This window comes from Plectropomus leopardus, chromosome 13 (assembly GCF_008729295.1).
Source record: "Plectropomus leopardus isolate mb chromosome 13, YSFRI_Pleo_2.0, whole genome shotgun sequence".
NCBI classification, from domain to species: domain Eukaryota; kingdom Metazoa; phylum Chordata; class Actinopteri; order Perciformes; family Serranidae; genus Plectropomus; species Plectropomus leopardus.
The window spans coordinates 9,870,411-9,889,712 of NC_056475.1; the positions used below are offsets into that span (position 1 = coordinate 9,870,411).

Here is a 19,302-nt window from a genome sequence, read left to right on the forward strand (position 1 = left end):
CTGTGTATTCCATACTAGTCTATAGATATGTATCTCATATTTACAGAGTATGCTTAAGTTTTTTATTTTGTATTTTTATATTAATATACATTTTCTCTGTAGTGTGGTGTATTACTGTGATTTTACTACTTTTACTACTTTTTACTTTTAATTGGCTGCTTAAGCAAAGGCATTTTTCAATTATTTAAGATTTTATATATATATATATATATATATATATATATAAAATATATTATAGAAATGTAGTGGGATAAAAGTAAAAAAGTAGCATGAGAAGAAAATACTCATCCGCACTAAAGCACAGCATACTTGAGTAAATACTTGGTTAATTTCCACCACTGTCCATTTCTGTCTAACTTGTCTTGATCTCAAAGTCGTCCCTCTGCCTGAGCAGGCTGTGGAAGACTTTCTCAGGGTACAGGAAGAAGTTTCTGTTCCTCTCCATGTCCTGGGCATTAATAATACGTGTCACCAGAGCTTGCTGTATGGCCGGAGACTCACAGGGGTGGTGCTGCACAGTGTGACTCACGTTCCTCCATGACTCAATGACTAACAGACCCAGAACATTCTCATCGCTGCCGTTTCCAGTCGTATTGTTCAGTGTTGCTCCATTTGCCATCGCCTCTCTGGAATCATCGCTTCTGTTTGACACATTAAGTTCAAAGTCTGTTTTACAACTTCTGCTGATTTCAGCAGTTGAATTGGGTGCTTTAGTCTCATTAAATTTATCAGCAGAGATATGAACCAGGCTCTCATTAAAGCTGTTATTATGTGAGCAGGTCATGTTGGTTCTGCTCAATGTGCTATTTTGTCCTGGTCCTCTGGCTGTTGTGGCTCTGGGTTTTTGGGGTCCTGGAGCTCCAGTCTCCTGAATGTTTCTGTGTAGATAGGCTGTGTAACCCTGAACCAGGCGACCCAATGCTGTCTTATAAGACAGACGCAGCGACTCGGCTGATCCTACAGGCACAGAGTGCAGACGAACCTGTTGGGATAAGACTTAAATGTGTTCAGGTCATCTAAGAATTTACAGGTGCATTTAAAAATAACAGAATATTATGATAAAAAAAGTCAATAATTTCCATCAGTTATTTAAGAATGTGAAAATTTAATATTTCAGATTCATTAAATTCTTTAAATTAAAATATTTCAAGCATTTTTCTATTTTAATTTCCAAAAAACCAAAGCATATTTCAAAATAATGAAACACCTGACCCAAAAATACAAAGCAACCTGGGCATCAATAACACCTCAACAGTGCCACAGGTTAATCCATTACTGCATTTATTGGTGCAGTAATTCACATTAAAAAGCAGGTATTTATACTGTAGCAGTGATAAAAACTTGCCTTCAACACCTGGTTGTCAACGTCAGTTTTCTTGTGCTGCATTCAGGTGCACTTCAATTTAAATCTCTTTAACCTGAGAAAATTAGTTTGATTTTGTTCCATAAAGACAGGAAAAGAACATTGAGCAACTTGGCAAGAAAAATCCTGATAACTGCACAAAAAAGGGAAAAAAAAGTACAGGTAACAAGAAAATGATCTGGAAGTTAGCTGGGGGTAGATATTTTCATAAAATTAAGGACAATGTCCTGAAAACTATATTTCTAATTCTCCTAATTACATATTTGAAATTATGTTACTGAAAAAAAAATGTAAAATAAAAAAAGTATTTTTTGGCACTTTTTTAAAAAAGTATTCTTTGTTATTTATTTATTTTTTTTTTTTACTAATGTCTTGTTAATTTTTGGCCAGCTCTAATTACATTGCTCATCGCCTTTCCTCATGTTTTTGAAAGAAATCAAGCCAATATGCTTTGGTTTCAAAGGATTAACTTCAGTTATATATTTTTTGTCCTTACCTGGTGTATTCTCACATGTAGATGAAACGCAGCTCCAGTCAGCCACTGCTGCATGGACACTGAACTCATCCTCTTCTTCATGATCATCCTCTCATAGTGATCAATCAGCTCGAGCTTCAGCCAGTTGTCGTAAAGCTCTGTGGTCTCGGCCATCTTCTCCTGGTCGCTGGCGATCCCAGGGATGAGGCGGAGGTAGCTGTGGATGATCCAGCCGATTCTGGACGACTTGCTGATCCCAAAAATCCTCTTGGACTGGGATCTCTGAACTGATGGGTCGCCCTCTGTGGATCCTTGTGCTCGGACCTGGTGGGATAACAGAACATCTGAATTTCTGTTCATAGGTTTTAACGTCAGGCTTTGGTGTCAAAGTACACTATAACTGCACCAGTATGAGGAACATATTAGTTTTGTCTCTATAAAACTAGAATTACCACCTTACGGGTGTGTGCCTCTGCCAACCCGTCAAGTTGCAGCTTAAATCCATGCTTATCAAGACACATATGAAGCCAATACATTTGACAGTGCTTCAAATGTGGATGTTGCTGCAAAGAAGCTACAGACTCTTTAACGTGGATGCTTCACGCACATCTTCAACCCAGCAGCACAGAAGATCTAAATTATATAGTCAGCGCAGATTTGCCATGGGCAAAAATCATGTTTTATAAGGTTTCCATGACCAACACCGTGCACAGACATTTTTGAAGGCAGAGGTTCAAGTGAAAAAAAAGGCACCCCTCTCATAATTATTTATTTATAAAATAACAATACATACAGTAGTGCATCTTTGACTTGCATGTATATTTATGCAGTAGTGGTTTGATTTTAGAGTGACAAACAGGTTTCAGGCAAACACTATATTTAACTGACTGGCTGTCACTAAAGGAAGTATTTCGGGGACACGTCCATGCGACTCTGTAAGGAGCTCCATTTGCCTGCATTAACTATGATGGCTGTGACAGGTGACGTCAAAGAGGCAGTGACAGGGCTTGTGTGGTCTCACAGAATTAGATCTCGCTTTTAATTTAGAATTTATGCCATGAATCAATTTTTTTAAAAAATTGAAATATAAAATTGTCTTGGAGTAAAGGCACTTATCTAATCGCAGGCCAACAGGGCTGGTGCTTGGGAACAAATTGGGGTCTATCTGCACATGTGCAGGACCATGACCTTTGACCACCAAAATCTAATCAGTACATTGTTGGGCATTGTTTGTGACAAATTTGAAGAGACACATGTCTCAAGGCATTTTGAGACATTGTGTTCACAAGCATGGGGCAGACAGACAGTGTGGCATACAGATGAATGGACCTGCAGCGTTATAATTTATTAGGTAGCCACCTGTGTGTGTTCTTATGTCTGTTTAAATTTTTTTTTTAAATTAATTAATTAATTTATTTTCTTGTCTTTCTTGTTTGTACCTACCTGTCTCATTATTTTCATTTGTGAATATTGGTCACTACTTGCCACTTTATGTACTTACTATATCTACTGACCAGTGGCTGTACGATTTTCAAAACTGTTAATGAAAAGTTATGAAAAAATACATAAAGATGGATGGACAACATGAAAACATGATGACCATGGCTGATGCAGGTACTTGAGAGAAAGTCAAGGGATCATAGAAGTCAGCACCCTGCATCTAATGGGAAATATGAATATTTAGACATTCTGTCCAATAATATCAAGATATTTCACTTTAAACAACATGGCAACCTCACGTTAGCATTAGAGGAGATGTCAGAGGATGTTTTGAACTTTCTGAACCCTGCACATGTCAGTATTTAATAATGCCATACGACAATACACAAAACAAACCTACTTGTTGGGCAACCTGGTCAAAAAGCATAGACAGAGCCAGAGCAACAACCCCCACTCCTCCATAGGTGACCCTGCTGCTGCCCCCCAGCTCTCCGGTCAGGCTGAGGCCGAATGCAGTCTGCTGCTCCCCACTCATGCTCCGCTGTAAGAAGGCATACTGATGCTGCAGAGCGTCCGAGGAGTCCAGTGAGAGGAAGGTGGTGAGGACAGGATCCAAGGAGATATCAGGGATGATGGAGGCGTCTCGAGCCACAGAGAACAGCTCCTGGACGGTGGCTGGAGAAGGAAGACACAAAAAGCGATCCATCAGGATCATGGCTGGATCTGTATCTGTCTGTCTGTCCGTGCAGCCAGTGTCCGCTCGTTATCTGTGTTTCTGACCCTCTCAGTGTTTATTTGACCCAGTCACACAGACATTATCAGAGGTACTTTACATGAGTGTTTTCACCCCTGAGGAAAACATTGCACTTTTTTTATTTTACTATGATTATTTGATAGCTTTAGTTACTTTACAAATTAACTTAACTTTTGCACACAAAGCATATTATGTACTTATAAAACATGACTGAAAATCATCACGCAAAAACATTTAATGGCTCCAGCCTCACAAATGAGAATTTGCCACTTTCCTCTTTTAATTATTTGAATAATTTGAATGTATTTATAATGATGTGGAGGTTTGGACTGCTGATTGGACAAAAAACATTGATTTCTCACTATATTCAGGTTTATCAAATATCAAATAGTCGCTAATTTTGAATGAATGAATGAATGAATGAATGAAAATTTTTATTTTGGTTACATTACATTGATTACATGAGAAACAAAATATTATTTCATACAAATTTTCTGTCAATGTCAATAACCAAAAAATGGAGAGTCTGAAGCCCAAGACTTATTTTTCCCTATCCCACTTTATCCAACTGATGGAGAAAATAATCAAACCAAGCCAAGTTTATATATATTTTACTATGTAAAAAAAAAAAATTAAAATATATATATATATATATATATATATATATATATATATATATATATATATATATATATACATATATATATATATATATATATATATATATAAAAAGCACTGGAGTTGACCACGGTGCTGTACAAAATGAACAGCACAAAAATAGGATTAAAAAGGCAAAATAACATCAACAGCTGTCAATGGAAACAGAAAAAAAAGATTATAAAATATTGCAACATTAAAATCACTATCAGTAACCAAAAGCCACTTACAAAACTTAACTTTATCCACAACAAAAAAATATTTAGTTAATAGCTCAAAATAAGTGCCAACTCAATTAACTACAACAATAAAATCCAGTTTTTATATAAATGCTTGAGTCATACTAATCTACTAATATAATAGCATAGTACAACAGTCACAGAGGACATTTTTCTGATAATACTTAAGCAACATTTTCAATGCAGGACCTTTATTTGTAACAAGTATTTTCCAGTGTGGTTTTAGTACTTTCACTTCAGTAAAACATGTAATACATCTGAATACTTTCTCCACCACTGCCTGTCTGTTACATATTTTCTTTGTCATTTTCACTCAGTTTGTGTCAATATATCGCTCCTGTTGAAGGTTGAAAGTGCAGGAGTTAGTGTGGCTCAGTAGGATAAAACACTGTGCCATTAAAAAGAAAAAAAACAATATATTTGAAGTGCGACAGTGTTCACCTTTAGAAAAGAGCAGAAAAGTCCATTATTTAAAAGTGTCACACAAACACGTGTTTCAAATTCAGCATTGCTGATAACTAAAATTGATATCACAGCACTTTTCGTAATCAGACTGGCATTTAGACGCAGATAAAACCACTGAACATTAACCTGAATGTCAATAAGCAAGAAGTCAGCTCACTGTGAGGTATAGATTCACATGCTTAGCCTCTCAGCTCAAGTAAGAATCTAAAATATATTGAGATTTACAATATTGTCAAGAAATACCTTTAGATATCTACAGTCTGACTGCAGCTGTTGTGAATGTAAATGTAACTGTACATGGACACCCCAGGAAGCAAGATACAGTCACATATAACCACAACTTCTCATTTTTTGAATATCAGTTTTAAAAAGAGATCAAACATGTTTACTACTGAGCTTAGATGTGCTGGTGGTATAAGATATTTAGTAAAAAAAAAAAAAAAAATAGCAAAACCAAAGTGCAAAGACACTGTAAAATCAGACAAGTTTATTTTACTTATGAAAATTTAGGAAACCAATTACTTTGAAAAATGTAAGTAAATATAACTATTAATCTAAAATTATGTTAATTTTATATCTAACATTTAACTCAAAACTTGGTTATATTTACTTAATTTTGTGAAGTTAAGATGTGTCCTCACTTTGATTTGCTTTCCCTCACCACTAAAGAGGGTGAGTGACAATTCAATAATAAAGATAAGGACCAGTTACCTTTCCCCCACTAGTTCCTCCAAAGGTGGAAGAAGTCCATTTTAATGAGCAAGATCTATCCATGTAATGACCTATTACATCAAAGATTTAATTTAGATTTGAATAAGCTGTACTCTTTGTAATTAGACATCGAAATCACACACCTTTAGGGATGCTCTCCAGCACTGGATAACTTGTGATGATCAAAATATCCAGATTCTAACATACAATAAAGTTTGGTCTTCAGCTGGAGAACAAACAGAGATGAATTTGGCATTAATAATTTGATTATTTTGGCAACATATTTAATTCACAAGTGTCATTTTCTCAAGACCTCGCCCATATTTATTGCTTTCCTAAATGAAATACAACAATTAAAAACAACATTGAAACACTGTAAAAAATGAAAAGGGCCTCAGTTCCTGAATGACCACTTTTTAAAAAATTTTTTTCTTTATTTTCCCCTATTGTTTTTGTGTATTATGATTTACTCTTTGGTTGTCTGGCTGCTTGTGGCTGTCTACATGTTTTGATTATTTTGGTTACTGCTCTCGTTCAGTTTGTTTCATGCAAAGATGTACATTTTAAGTAACATTAAAAATTAGATATAAAGTTAACATAAATTTAGATTAATAGTTATAGTTACTTACATTTTCAAGGTAATGGGTTTCCTAAATTTTTGTATGTAAAATCAACATGAAGTAGGCCTAAAATAGCGGAATATAGTCTACATCTTCCACCACTGCCAGCTGTTAAAAAGTTTTTCTTTTACCACCAGCACATCTAAGCTCAGTTAACATGTTTTTCTACGATGTGGCTTTTTTTTACTGTTCATATCTAACGTTCAATAAAAAAAAAAAAAAAAAAAAAAAAAAAAAAAAAGTTTTGTTCTTCGCTGTGCGCATGTCCGGTGCGGCGCCACATGACGACACGTACCAATCCTTTAAAATTAATCCCCAATGCGGAAGTGAATACATTTGCGACTTTAACCCTTTAACCTTCATTTTTAGTGAAATCAAGTCCCGTGGGTTTGAGACTGTTCATACAAACAACAACTCAGATTTCATTTGAAAAATAATGATTTAATAAATGTTACTAACATGAGTCCAATCCCGTGATCGCCGGGGTGACGTCACTGTCCGTACCCTCTGGGTTTCGTCATCTCTCCTGACCACAGAGGAGGTCTGTTCCTGCTCCTGATCGTCAAAACACCACAGGTGAGTGCCACACAGCGGCGCCGTATGTGCATGCCATGTCCATCTAAACATTAGTGTAACCGTAATATTTACTGTTTTTAAATTTTTTTGTATTTAGCTAACGTTACTCTGCTGCGGTCGCTGCGTACTGCAGCATGTTTTAGCTAACTGACCTGCAGAAGGGCGACAAATTAAAGGGAAAAAAAACAATAATTACAAAACCGGAGCTCCCAGGTTGCATTTTTGGCATTTATTATTGTTATTACCACGTTATTAATGTGTGGTTATCAGATTATTTGCAGTGGAGGAATGTAACTATGTGCATTTACACAGGTACTGCACTTAAGTATACATGTGAGGTAGGCTGCTTGTACTTGACTTGAATAAGTGAACATTATTTTCAATTCATGCTACTTTCTACATCTACTTCTGTATTATGGTAGAAACATTAGAAAACGTATTGTTTCATTGTGTACATGTGACTTGTGACCAGACTCTTCTGGACTGACTTTCTGTTGGATCTCTGTTGGATACATTTTGGCAAGAATATTTCACTGATTTATTAATAATATATTTTTAAAAAATCAAAATCAAAATTTCTCTAAAAATTAACAATATATAATACATTTTACATTCACAAAATATATTTTTTAAAGATTGATATACCACTATAAAAAATAGTCAGATCTAGATATATACCTTAAAACAATATCAAACTAAAAAATAAGGGAAAAACCTATAAGATTATGCAAATTGTACAACTAAATTACATAACTAATTAGGTTAACCCCATGTGAGTTTGTTTCTGTGTCTATTTTATTTATTTTTGTCTGCCTGATTTGTACCCACTTGTCTTATTATTTCAGTTGTAAATTTGTGTATTGGCCACTGAATGTACTGTTTTAAAAAGTTTAAATATATATATATATATATAACATCTTTAAATACTTACAAATTAATATTCTTGCATTAAAAACATAAGAGCTTATACTTTTTTGTCATAAATGAAACAAGAAACACATTATTGTTTATTTCAACATTACTATAATTCAAACTTTAAAAAACTGTTTGTTTTTAAGTTAAAAGTATGTGTAAAAAGTTTTGAAAATAACTAAAATAATGATGAGATTCGTTGTCAGGTTGCATATCTTTTCAATACCCTAGATAAGCAAATTTACACAGTATGATTACCGTGAATTTTCAAACCAGGGTGTACCTTGAAATGTTGGCATACCGCTGCAACCTACGTTCCAGCTTCACTTAACTGCTTTTCCTTTTAATGATAATTGTCATGTATTATGATAATAATGTTGACTGTTGGTTGGACAAAACCTTGTGAAGGAGTCACTTTGGCCTCTAATTAATTGTGACATCATTGCTTACTATTTTCAGAATTTTTACAAACCAAATAATCAATCAATTAATGGAAAAATTAATAAGCAGATTAATCCATAATGAAATTATAAGTTAATAGTTCATGATGAGGTCAACCAGCTACAACAGTAAAATCCTGCTTTTACATGAATGCATGATAATAATAATTGAATGTTACCGTATATAATAGTATAATAACAGTCACAGGGGACATTTTTCTAATTCTAATACTTTAAGCACATTTTTCTCAGATTTTATTTACATATTTATACTTAAGTAACATTTAGTACAATAAAGTATTAGTACATTTACTTAAGTAAAGGATCTAAATGCTTGTTCCACTACTGGAGGTGCCCCATATCGAAATGTGATTTTACTACCTTAAACAGGCAATAAAAAATAATATAATATTTGTGTCTTTAGCTGCTAAATGCTTCACTACGTGTCTGTCTGCTGCCAAGCAAGTAGCATAAAAAGATTTTATTAGGTGTGGGATTCACCAGATGCGCCATGATACGATATTATCACAGTACTTTCATTACAATACAGTGTTATTGCAATTTTAAACTTTTTGCGATATACTGCATATTGCAATAACATGTATTGCAGTTTATTGTGTTATATGTGTTTTTTGAATAAGATAAAGTTTTACATATAAAATTTCACATTTTAGTCACTTTTATTTCAGCACAGTTATTATTCTAGTAAGCTACCAACAGTTTAATTTGGTTTTGCAATATTAATAAGTTATATTATTGAAAAATTGGTACTTTGCATCTGCATACTGACACAATATTACCACACAAAATACTGCAATACTATGCTGTATCGTTTTTTTTCCCCCTACCCCTATTTTTTTTACGTTTTTTTCTCTTAAAAAATTATGCTATGAGAGTGATTAGAGTGAGAAAGTAAAGTTGCGGTCCAGGCAGAAACAAGAAGTTGACACTCATTATAAAGCTCTGTGAAGCCGAGGGGAGCGGCCCCCTGCAAGTCTGCAAACCTCATGAGGTGTGCCTTTAACTACCAGCTAATAAAGGTACTCTGACTAACATGTTTGCATGTTTCGGATATTCTTCTTTACTAAATCGACATCTAATTGACGTGATATGGAGAGGTTGTTTTTAGACATAGTGCGATATAATCTGTACTAATTTGAAAATGCACTCTGTGGAGACGAGTGCAGCTTCGCATACAAATACACCAATAAATTATAATGAATAATGAATTTTTCCATTCCAGGCTGTCCAGCATCATGAGTCAGCGGACTGAGCGGCGGGGGGGAATACACGTGGACCAATCAGACCTGCTGTGCAAAAAGGGATGCGGTTACTATGGCAACGCAGCATGGCAGGGCCTGTGCTCCAAGTGCTGGAGGGAGGAGTACCAGCGGGTGCGGCAGAAACAGATCCAGGACGACTGGGCCTTGGCAGAGAAGTAAGACCGTCTGCTGCATCATTACCAACAACAACATATCCACCTCCTGGGGAGAAACATTCCCAAACTGTTCTGCAGTATATTGCAGTTTAGTATATTATTTGGATAGATGCTAAGTTTTTTTCTGTGATCTCCCACTGATTTCTGGTATTTGCTCTGTCACTTGTCCTCGGCTCAAGGTTGCAGCGAGAGGAGGAGGCGGCATATGCCAGTAGTCACGGAGCACAGACACAGTCCCACACCCAGTCCACAGCACCACAACCACACCCGGGACACGCCTCTCTGGGACCCTTCTCCAAGTTTGAGGAGAAGAAAACCAATGAGAAGACACGCAAAGTGACCACCGTTAAAAAATTCTTCAGCCCTTCGTCACGAACTGCTCCCAAGAAAGGTACATATATATATATATATATATATATATATATATATATATATATATATATATATATATACACACAAATGTCATAAAAACATACTTTTTTTAATACTGAATCTATTTCCTGGAGACCGCAGCAGTCTTGTTTTCACACACATTACTGTTTCTAAATGTGACTTCCTCATCAGAAACCCAAGAGGGCAAGGACACCCAGTCCGTCCATTAGCCGCCATGCCAGCTTTGATACAGACCAGGTGTCCAAGGACTTTGTGGAGTTTTTAAAAAACCTCCAGAAGCCCGGCCGGGAGATCCACAAGCAGTGCAGAGCCTTCCTTGTGAATATGTCGAGCAAAAAGGTCTGATTTTACACCCAGTGGAATAATACCATAATAATAGTTTAGGTGTTTTCATGAGTTCTTACCTCTTGTCTCATCAGGATCTGAGTGCTGAAGAGCTGTCGGAGTGCGTCCAGGATTTCTACCAGAACCTGGCCGACCGCTTGATGGGTCACTTCAAAGGTCGGTTCAGATAAGTTTCTCACCTGTAACATTTAATAAATATTCAAATTAATAACTTATCAATAAATCTCAATATGTAGCAACCAACAGCAGGATAAGCAGGATTTTCTACCCAGCTTTAAACTAATGTGGTCTGATAACTGTGTGTTCACCAGGGTCCTCAGAGTCAGTGGAGCAGGTGATGGACCAGGTGGAAAAGTACATAATGACTCGTCTGTATAAGAGTGTGTTCTGTCCAGAAACCACTGATGACGAGAAGAAGGACTTGGCCACACAGAACAGGATAAGGTGCGCACTGACGTTTGCATAATAATAATGATCATCTATACTAGTGTGCAAAAGTTTGGAATCACAAGTCACAAAAATTTGAATGAACAGTCACTTTATATGGTGTTTCATGCTTTCAGGTTGTAGAAAATTCTCTCTAATAGATGTTATTTTGTATGATGGGTTTGCTTTGTGAATAAAGAACAAAAATGCTTTAAGATAGTTCAACACAGGGGACAACTAAAAGAGACAAAGGTCCCTCTGAGCAATAGCTCAATAAGAATAGAAGAAATCATCAGGCATTAGAAAAGAAACTGGAAAATTTGCATTAAAATGTGTACAGATTTAAATAGAAACTTGTCAATAATGTCTTGAACAAGTTGATATTACAGGCTGCTTCAGCAAAACTATTCTGCACTTCACAATTTAAACATAGTCTGGGGTTAGCACCACTGTATTTGTTACTTTACAAATTAAGCACAAGAAAAATTGGTAAAATATCATGTTTTGTTATAAATTAAACTTCAAAACAGTTAGTACAAGAACAGCTGGAATAATTAATTGACAAATTATTCAGCTGATTGACAGCAAATTAATTGGCAACTATTTTTAATAAATATTAACTTTTTTTTTGTTTGTTTTTGAGTTTTTGGGGTGTTTTCTTCTGGATTGTGTACGTTTACTTTAATTACTTTAAGTACATGTTCCTTATTCTATTTTTCATTTTTACTGGAGTAACATTTTCAATAGCGATTGACAGACTAAGTTTTTTCAGGGCAGATATTGATTATTAGTATTTAAGGAGACCAATAACAAACACTTGAAACTGATACACATTTACAATAAAAATCCAAATCTTTCAGTCAATGCTTAGAATTTGGAATATAACAAACTCCAACACAAAACTTTGTAAAATGTTAAATCAAAACTGAAAAGCTCATATAAAGCAAGTTCCCGGAAACGTTTTCTTTTTATAAAGTCAAGAGAAAATTTAAATTAAAAATGAATAAATAAAAATAGCTCCATGAGGTTTTATAAAGTAAAACTTCTTTCATGCTGACACTTTCTATTTTATCGGAGATCATTAAACTAAAATGCTGATACCGACAATCTGCAAAATACCAAATATCAGTCCGAGCAAAAAAAAACTCAAAATCAGAATTTCATGTAACATGGGGGGACATCGACTAAATAGAAGTTTAAATAATTTAATTCTCATCTTAGTGGGTCAAAATGTAAATAAAATGTAAATAATAGCCTACATTTGGCATCTGAATCACACTCAGTTAAAATAGCCATTGTTGAAGGAAAGAAGAAAAACATCTTTAACAGTTAATTAAAAATGTTAAAACATTGTTGTGTGTCTGCAGTGATTATTAGGATAGGAAACACATTTTCTGATTCGGTTACATTTTGTACTGAGGGGAGCGCACACAGTGCTCGTCTCTAATCTCTGTGAAAACTTGTCTGAACGCTGTCATGTGAATGCACGGTAGCAGCTGCTGACTGCACGTTTGTCATCCAGGGGGAGGCGACTGTAACAAATGTGCATCATATGCACAAACAAGAAAAGCTCTCAGCTCACTGCTCTGATTCTCTGTGTTGCAGGGCGTTACACTGGGTGACCATCCAGATGCTCTGTGTGTCTATGGACGAGGAAATCCCTGAAGTCTCTGAGAATGTGGTCAAAGCAATAACAGGTCAGAGTGAGTGAGTGATGATGATAATAATAATAGAGAGGACTTATATTTTGCTTTTCTAGGTACTTAAAGATGCTTTAAATGAAATGCAAAAAAAACTGTAACAAATACAAAAGCAGTTAGGGATAATAATAAAAATAATAATATTAGTAATAAAAGATAGGAGTTATATAGGACTTTTCTAGGTACTCAAAGATACTTTGCATGAAATGAAAAAAACAACAACAAACAAATACAAAAGTAGTTTAGCTAGTTAGTTACTAATAATAGATAGGACTTATATTTTGCTTTTCTAGGTACCCAAAGACACTTTACATGAAATGCAAAAAAGAAACAAATACAAAAGTAGTTAGTTATACAAAAACTTTAAAAATTAGGGATTATATTTTGCTTTTTTGGGTACCCAAAGACGATTCACATGAAATGAAAAAGAGAAACAATTACAAAAGTAGTTTAGTGAGTTAGTTAGTAGTTAAAAGACACCATCACAATTCAAAGCATGTGTCATCTTCCAGTTTTACAGATTAAAATAGAAAAAAGTAGGTTCATAAAATAAAGTAAGTTACAAAATAGTAATGTCTAATATTCTTGCAAAAAACTGTATTGTACAGTGAAAAACAAACGTTACAAAATCTGTGTGTGCTTCAACCATGTATTTGTTTAACTGACATTAAATCTGCACGTGTTTCTCGGTCTCCGCACATGGAGAACAGTCAAGTTGACAGTTTCAAAATTTTTTCTGAATAGTCCAAAATCCAAATGCTTTAAATTCACTGTCACAGAAGACGAAGAAAATTAATATTTACATTTGAGCAGCTGATTTTGTTTTGTGGTACTTATATTAAGACTGACTTAAACATCAAGCAGTTATCAAAAAAAGTTGCTAATTAATTTTCCGTCAGTTACCTAAAAACTAAAAGGTTTTTGTTTATAACACTTGCGTCTGTCCAACCCCTGACTTGTCTGTGTCTTCGTCTCCTGCAGATATCATTGAGATGGACTCGAAGAGGGTTCCTCGGGATAAACTCGGGTGCATCACTCGCTGCAGTAAACACATCTTCAGCGCCATCAGGATCACCAAGAACGAGCCGGCCTCAGCTGACGACTTCCTCCCCGCGCTCATTTACATTGTGCTCAAAGCGAACCCTCCGCGACTTCAGTCCAACATCCAGTACATCACCCGCTTCTGTAACCCCAGCAGGCTGATGACCGGAGAGGACGGATACTACTTCACCAACCTGGTCTGTTTTTTTTTTTTGTTTGTTTTTTTTTTACTTTACTGAGTGTTAAAATCAAACTGTGGCTTTTAGGAGAGTCCAAATTTTTAAGGGTGGGAGGTTACTGCATTATGGCAGACAATTTCATGCAGAGATGTTAAGATGTCAAAAAAAGTTAATATAAGTCATTAAAATGAAAAAACTTTGTTGAAACTACTCAAAAATAATGATTTATTTTACAGTACAAAGAGAAATGAGAAAGTTTTTTCTTATTTTGATACACAAAGTCATTATTTTGATAAAATGTCTCTCTATATTTTAAGGTATTTCATCATTATTTTATTTCAATATTTTTCGCTGCTATTTTCAGATACCAATTTATTTGGGATACTAAGTTTTATTTTTAAACATTTGTCATTATTTGGGGAGACAAAGTACATCATTTTGAGTGCTCATTATTTTGAGAAAGTTTCTCATTTTGTAATAAATTGTGATATTTGGTCAAATTTAAGATATTTAGTTATTATTTAGAGATTTTTAGTCATAAATTTTAGATATTTAGTCATAAAGTAGAGTAAGTTTCTCGTTATTATTTTTGAGATTTTTAGTCATTATTTTGAGATATTTAGTCATAAATTTTAGATATTTAGTCGTTACTTTCAGAAAGTTTTGAGATACTAACTCATTATTTTAGATGCTAATAAACTAAATAATAAGTACTAAAGTCACTATTTTCCACCAAAGTTTAAACAGTTAATTACTATTCTCACGAGATTTCATTGAGTGTTAAAATTGTAAAATAAATAAATAATATAATATTTATTTATATAATATTATATATAATAATACACATAATATAAATAATACCTAAATAAGCTTTATCATTTTTGATCTGGCATATAATCCCTGTTTCAATCATCAAACATAATATAACATGTTAACAGTGAGCTTTAGAGGTGCTGGTTGGCAGTATTTGTTGCCTCTGGACAGAGCCGTGTTAGGCGTTTCCCCCGTTTCCAGTCTTTATGTGTTAAGCTAACTGCTGCTTGCTCAAACCTTATTTCAGTGAATAAACACAACATGAGACCTTCTCATCTGACTCTGCACCAGAAAGCCATCTGACTCTGATTGTCTCAGGCTGATGTAAACGTGCTGTCTCAGCTCTCGTTCAATGACGGTGTTTCTCCTGTTTTTGTCTGTCAGTGCTGCGCTGCGGCCTTTATCGAGAAGTTGGACGCTCAGTCTCTAAATCTTTCCCCGGAGGAATTTGAGCGCTACATGTCAGGCCAAGCCTCGCCGCGGTGCAACAGCTCAGAGGGCGACTGGGCCCACGCTGACCCGGCACCTGCCCCGACCAACCCTGTGCTGGCTCAGCTCAACCACAACCTGGAGGTGCTGTCGGGCCTCAGCAGCCGGCAGGAGACGCTGATGGAGGCGGCTCAGAGTCTGCAGGCCGACCTCCTCGCCTGGCCTGAGAGCATTCAGCGGGAGGTGAACGACATCATAGAGAAATACCCTCTAGAGGTTCTGTCTCGCACCGTTTCTGCTATTGATGCCAACAACGTGGACAATGACAACCTGCCGCCACCCTTAACGCCTCAGGTGTTCGCTGGGTAGTGCAGTCGACAAAGAAAAGGGAAAACATTTCACATACAGCAACGGTACACCTGCTTTGAATAGTCCGCTCACTGCCCACAGCGTTTAGAGTTTCATGGTAACTTCCCACATGCACTAACCTCCTGAGTATCTCGCTACGCTTCTTGTGCTCCTAAATCGCCCGGTCACACTGGTTTTCTTAACAGAGAAGTCAGTTCATTTCAGTGGATTCGCTTGCAGGGGTGAAACAAATCTGTATAAATCTTTCAACTTTGGTGAACTTTTACCAGTAAATTTGCATCCTTGACTGATAGCTGGATGGTGCTAACCTTTGGGGGAACAGAGAGAGACGGAGAATCCAAAATAAAGGATTATTAGTGGAGGAAAAGAAATGCATTTTCTCAAGTACTGTACTTAATAACAGTTTTGAGGTACGTGTCGATTACTTGACGATTTAGATTTTCCACTTTATCCTTCAGCTCCACTACTTCTCAAAGGGAAATATCATACTTTCAAATCTGCTATATCAACCACAAATGACCATTTGTAAATCAATTAGTCAAACAAGAAGTTTTTTCTTCTCTAAAATCAATTAGTCATGCCATGCTACTTTGAGTCTGAGAAGAAATCTTATTCTCGAATGTCTCCACGGAAAACGGCAACGTATTGATTTACTGACTGATTAGAGACCACGTCAAAGAACAGCAAAACTCAAAGCACCCGTTTTCCCACGGTCATGAAATTCTTGGAAAAGTTATGAAATCCAGGCCTGGAAATTGTTTAGAATTAACCCTGTCAAACCTAGGCACACATCTAACCATTACATTTTACGGTTAACCTTAATTTTTCGAGGTATTGCATGCACTCAGATTCAGGCAAGATCACAAAACAGTTATTAGATGTGTTTATAAAACAAATGTCTGTTTGACAATAAATAAATACATGCAGACTCGTTACAATTAAGATGCAAACACAAATTGCATTGAAATCAATAAACATGATCTTCATTTTTCTATCCACCAAAAGGGATTCAAGGGAGTTCAATTTTAAATAGTGAGGTTTTAGTGAAAATGCATGTGATATAAACTGATGTAGTGAATCAATAAATAAATAAATTTGTTGCCATTTTCTGTGGAGGCATTTGAGAAAATTAAGGTTTTCTTTACAAATTCAAGGTGACACAACATGACTTATAGATTTACAAATTGTTATTTTGTGGGTGAACTATTCCTTTAAGTTCCTTTACAGTAGGGTAGTGGGATACAGAGAAAATGTCACAGTATTTTTGACCAAATACCTTTGACTACTGGTGCTTTCATAATATATTTACTCAATGGGATTTTTGATGAATAATCATCAGTAATGTGGATAAAATGACTAACTGGATAAAGGCAAATATTAGAACAGCAAGAAAAATCTGGTAAATTAATAAAATTACATCATATTACTGTAATCCAGCTTTTAAAACCAGGAAGAGACGACACTTGTGATTTTTCTGCTAGATTTTGAATATTGTTAAAAAAAAAAAAAATCCAGCGTGTCAGATGCTATAGACGCACAGATAAACTTTGCCAGTTTCTGGTGTGACCGGGTTTTAATGCTATTACACAGCTGCCAACTGCTGTCATTTTCACCATTAGTAACAAGTTAGTGGTTCGTCTGAAATCGCACAAAGACAAAATAATCGCAAGTATGAACTTCTGTTTGTTTGTGATGTGTTTGAGTTTCTATTTGAGGCCTTTTTTTTTTTTTTTTAAAACTTTTTTCCCAGTTTTTCCTTTTGTTCCACTACAATTTCTATAATTTAAAAAAAAAAATCTTTATATTTTGTGTAATATTGTGGACTATAATCCAGCTGTTAACATATTCAGAATAAACACAGAATCACTCCAGAACGAGATCACATTTTCTTCAGTTTTTATTTTTATAAAACACTCTATTTTAACATTGAACTGTGTTTTTGCAGGCTCTCTGCTCATTCAGCTCCATAATGAATCAGTGTTAAAGCGCAATACGCATGTTATATGAAAGAAAACTGAATAACGTATTTTAAATATGGATTTGTTTGTCAGTTTGTGATGTACTGTATAACACTGGGTGTAAAGACAGGCTGATGTTGTCTTGACTGCTGTTTTTGTTTTTGTGTTGATTCATTTGCTATTTTTATGTTGCCAAATTGAATAACAGTGCTGTAAATGACCATATTTACTAACACAATGTGTTTTTATCTGAAAATTTAGGCACCACGAGTAGAGAGAATATGATCGGCTCTCATATCATTGTATTATAACGATATTATAATAATTGGGGTGGAGTGCTACAGACAGACAGTGAAGTTAAAAGCATTAAAGAAAAATACAAAATATCTGTCAAAAATTCTAATGTAGGAAATAAAGATCTCCCATAAAGCGGATTTATGAAACCAACCAACATAAAATTGAGAGCTTATGGCCTTAAGTTCGAAGTATACATATGTCATGTTCAAATTAAAATACCATTCATCCTTTTAAGTGTTCATGACAAATCTATTCAAATTACCATAATGAAACTTTTTTTGGGCATTATTTGTAAATAAACTGGGCTAAAGTGCTGTAAACTGTGAATGTATCACATTAAACAAAAAGTTAAAAATGAGTGATTGCCCTGATGGTGGATAATGCCAATTAATAAAAGAATTTATGAAATGTAGTAACTGCCTTTTTTTTTCTTCAGATGATTAAAATAAAAAAGACGGTGAAGAGAGAGTTCATTTTGAACTAATGATTATGGTCATTATGGATTAGTCTGCTGATTATTTCCTCTATTAATCAATTGATTGCTTGGTTTTTAAAAATTCAGAAAATAAGTAAAACAATGTCACAATTACCCAGAGCCCAAAGTGATATTTTCACAGTATTTTTTTTTTATCTAACCAACAATTCAATCCTCAACATTATGACTTAAACAGCATGCAAAGGTCAATGTGTAAACTAACTCAAGTTTGAAAAAAATATGGTTGAGTACAACAGTCCCCTCTGAAATGGAGGAGTATGAGTATAAAAGGCCACAAAAAGAAAAGACTACAAGTACCTATGCTGTACTTGAGTAAATATACCTACAAACATTTGACCACCAGGTACAGCTGTTGATATCTGGCCACAGAGGGACCCAAATGCAGACAAATACACACCAGACGGGATGAAGGGCGATGGTCAGGAACGGGCAAACACATCCTCAAAAGCACAACAGGTGAGCAGCTCAGGTGGCTGGAGAACAAATGCAGCAACTGAGCAGGTATAAATAGTGTCGGGGTGGTTGGGGAATGGAGAACAGGTGTGCAGCAGGAAGTCAGGTGACTGGAGGGGAAGCTCTGAGGGCATCTGGTGGGCAGATGGGGAACTGCAAGTCCTGGAGAGTCCTTCAGAGATGCAGGGAGGACCTGAGGGAGTGAAAGCTGATCGAAAATTTACATTAAAATCCACCAGCATGCTCCTGTTTAAGCAAATGTGTGTAGCCTACAATTTGAGATGAATATTACTGCAATATTAGGTCAGATAAG

The 19,302-nt window shown here is 35.4% G+C and overlaps 2 protein-coding genes across 2 annotated transcripts; one reads left to right on the top strand and one right to left on the bottom strand.

The window, feature by feature from the left end:
* Positions 1 to 255: 255 nt before the first annotated feature.
* LOC121952216 lies at positions 256 to 19,004 on the bottom strand. Its single transcript, XM_042498751.1, has 5 exons — positions 18,934 to 19,004; positions 10,888 to 11,007; positions 3,679 to 3,953; positions 1,860 to 2,162; positions 256 to 982 (listed from the first exon to the last, which is right to left on the bottom strand). Exons 3-5 carry the CDS (start codon positions 3,811 to 3,813, stop codon positions 353 to 355), a joined length of 1,068 nt encoding a protein of 355 aa, XP_042354685.1. The 5' UTR covers positions 3,814 to 3,953; positions 10,888 to 11,007; positions 18,934 to 19,004; the 3' UTR covers positions 256 to 352.
* rabgef1 (RAB guanine nucleotide exchange factor (GEF) 1) lies at positions 7,230 to 17,498 on the top strand. The gene is given in 10 exon segments (XM_042498747.1): positions 7,230 to 7,300; positions 9,896 to 10,090; positions 10,270 to 10,481; positions 10,655 to 10,671; positions 10,673 to 10,822; positions 10,903 to 10,984; positions 11,140 to 11,272; positions 12,860 to 12,951; positions 13,936 to 14,192; positions 15,372 to 17,498. Coding segments are annotated over 9 exon segments (1,539 nt in total). The 5' UTR covers positions 7,230 to 7,300; positions 9,896 to 9,908; the 3' UTR covers positions 15,786 to 17,498.
* Positions 19,005 to 19,302: the final 298 nt, after the last annotated feature.

Coding starts and splice junctions, on each gene's coding strand:
- LOC121952216 (XM_042498751.1), bottom strand. CDS start 3,813: ATGAGTGGGGAGCAGCAGACTGCATTCGGCCTCAGCCTGACCGGAGAG. Junction 2,163..3,678: donor TTGACCAGGTTGCCCAACAA/GTAGGTTTGTTT, acceptor TTATCCCACCAG/GTCCGAGCACAAGGATCCAC. Junction 983..1,859: donor TACATGTGAGAATACACCAG/GTAAGGACAAAA, acceptor TTATCCCAACAG/GTTCGTCTGCACTCTGTGCC.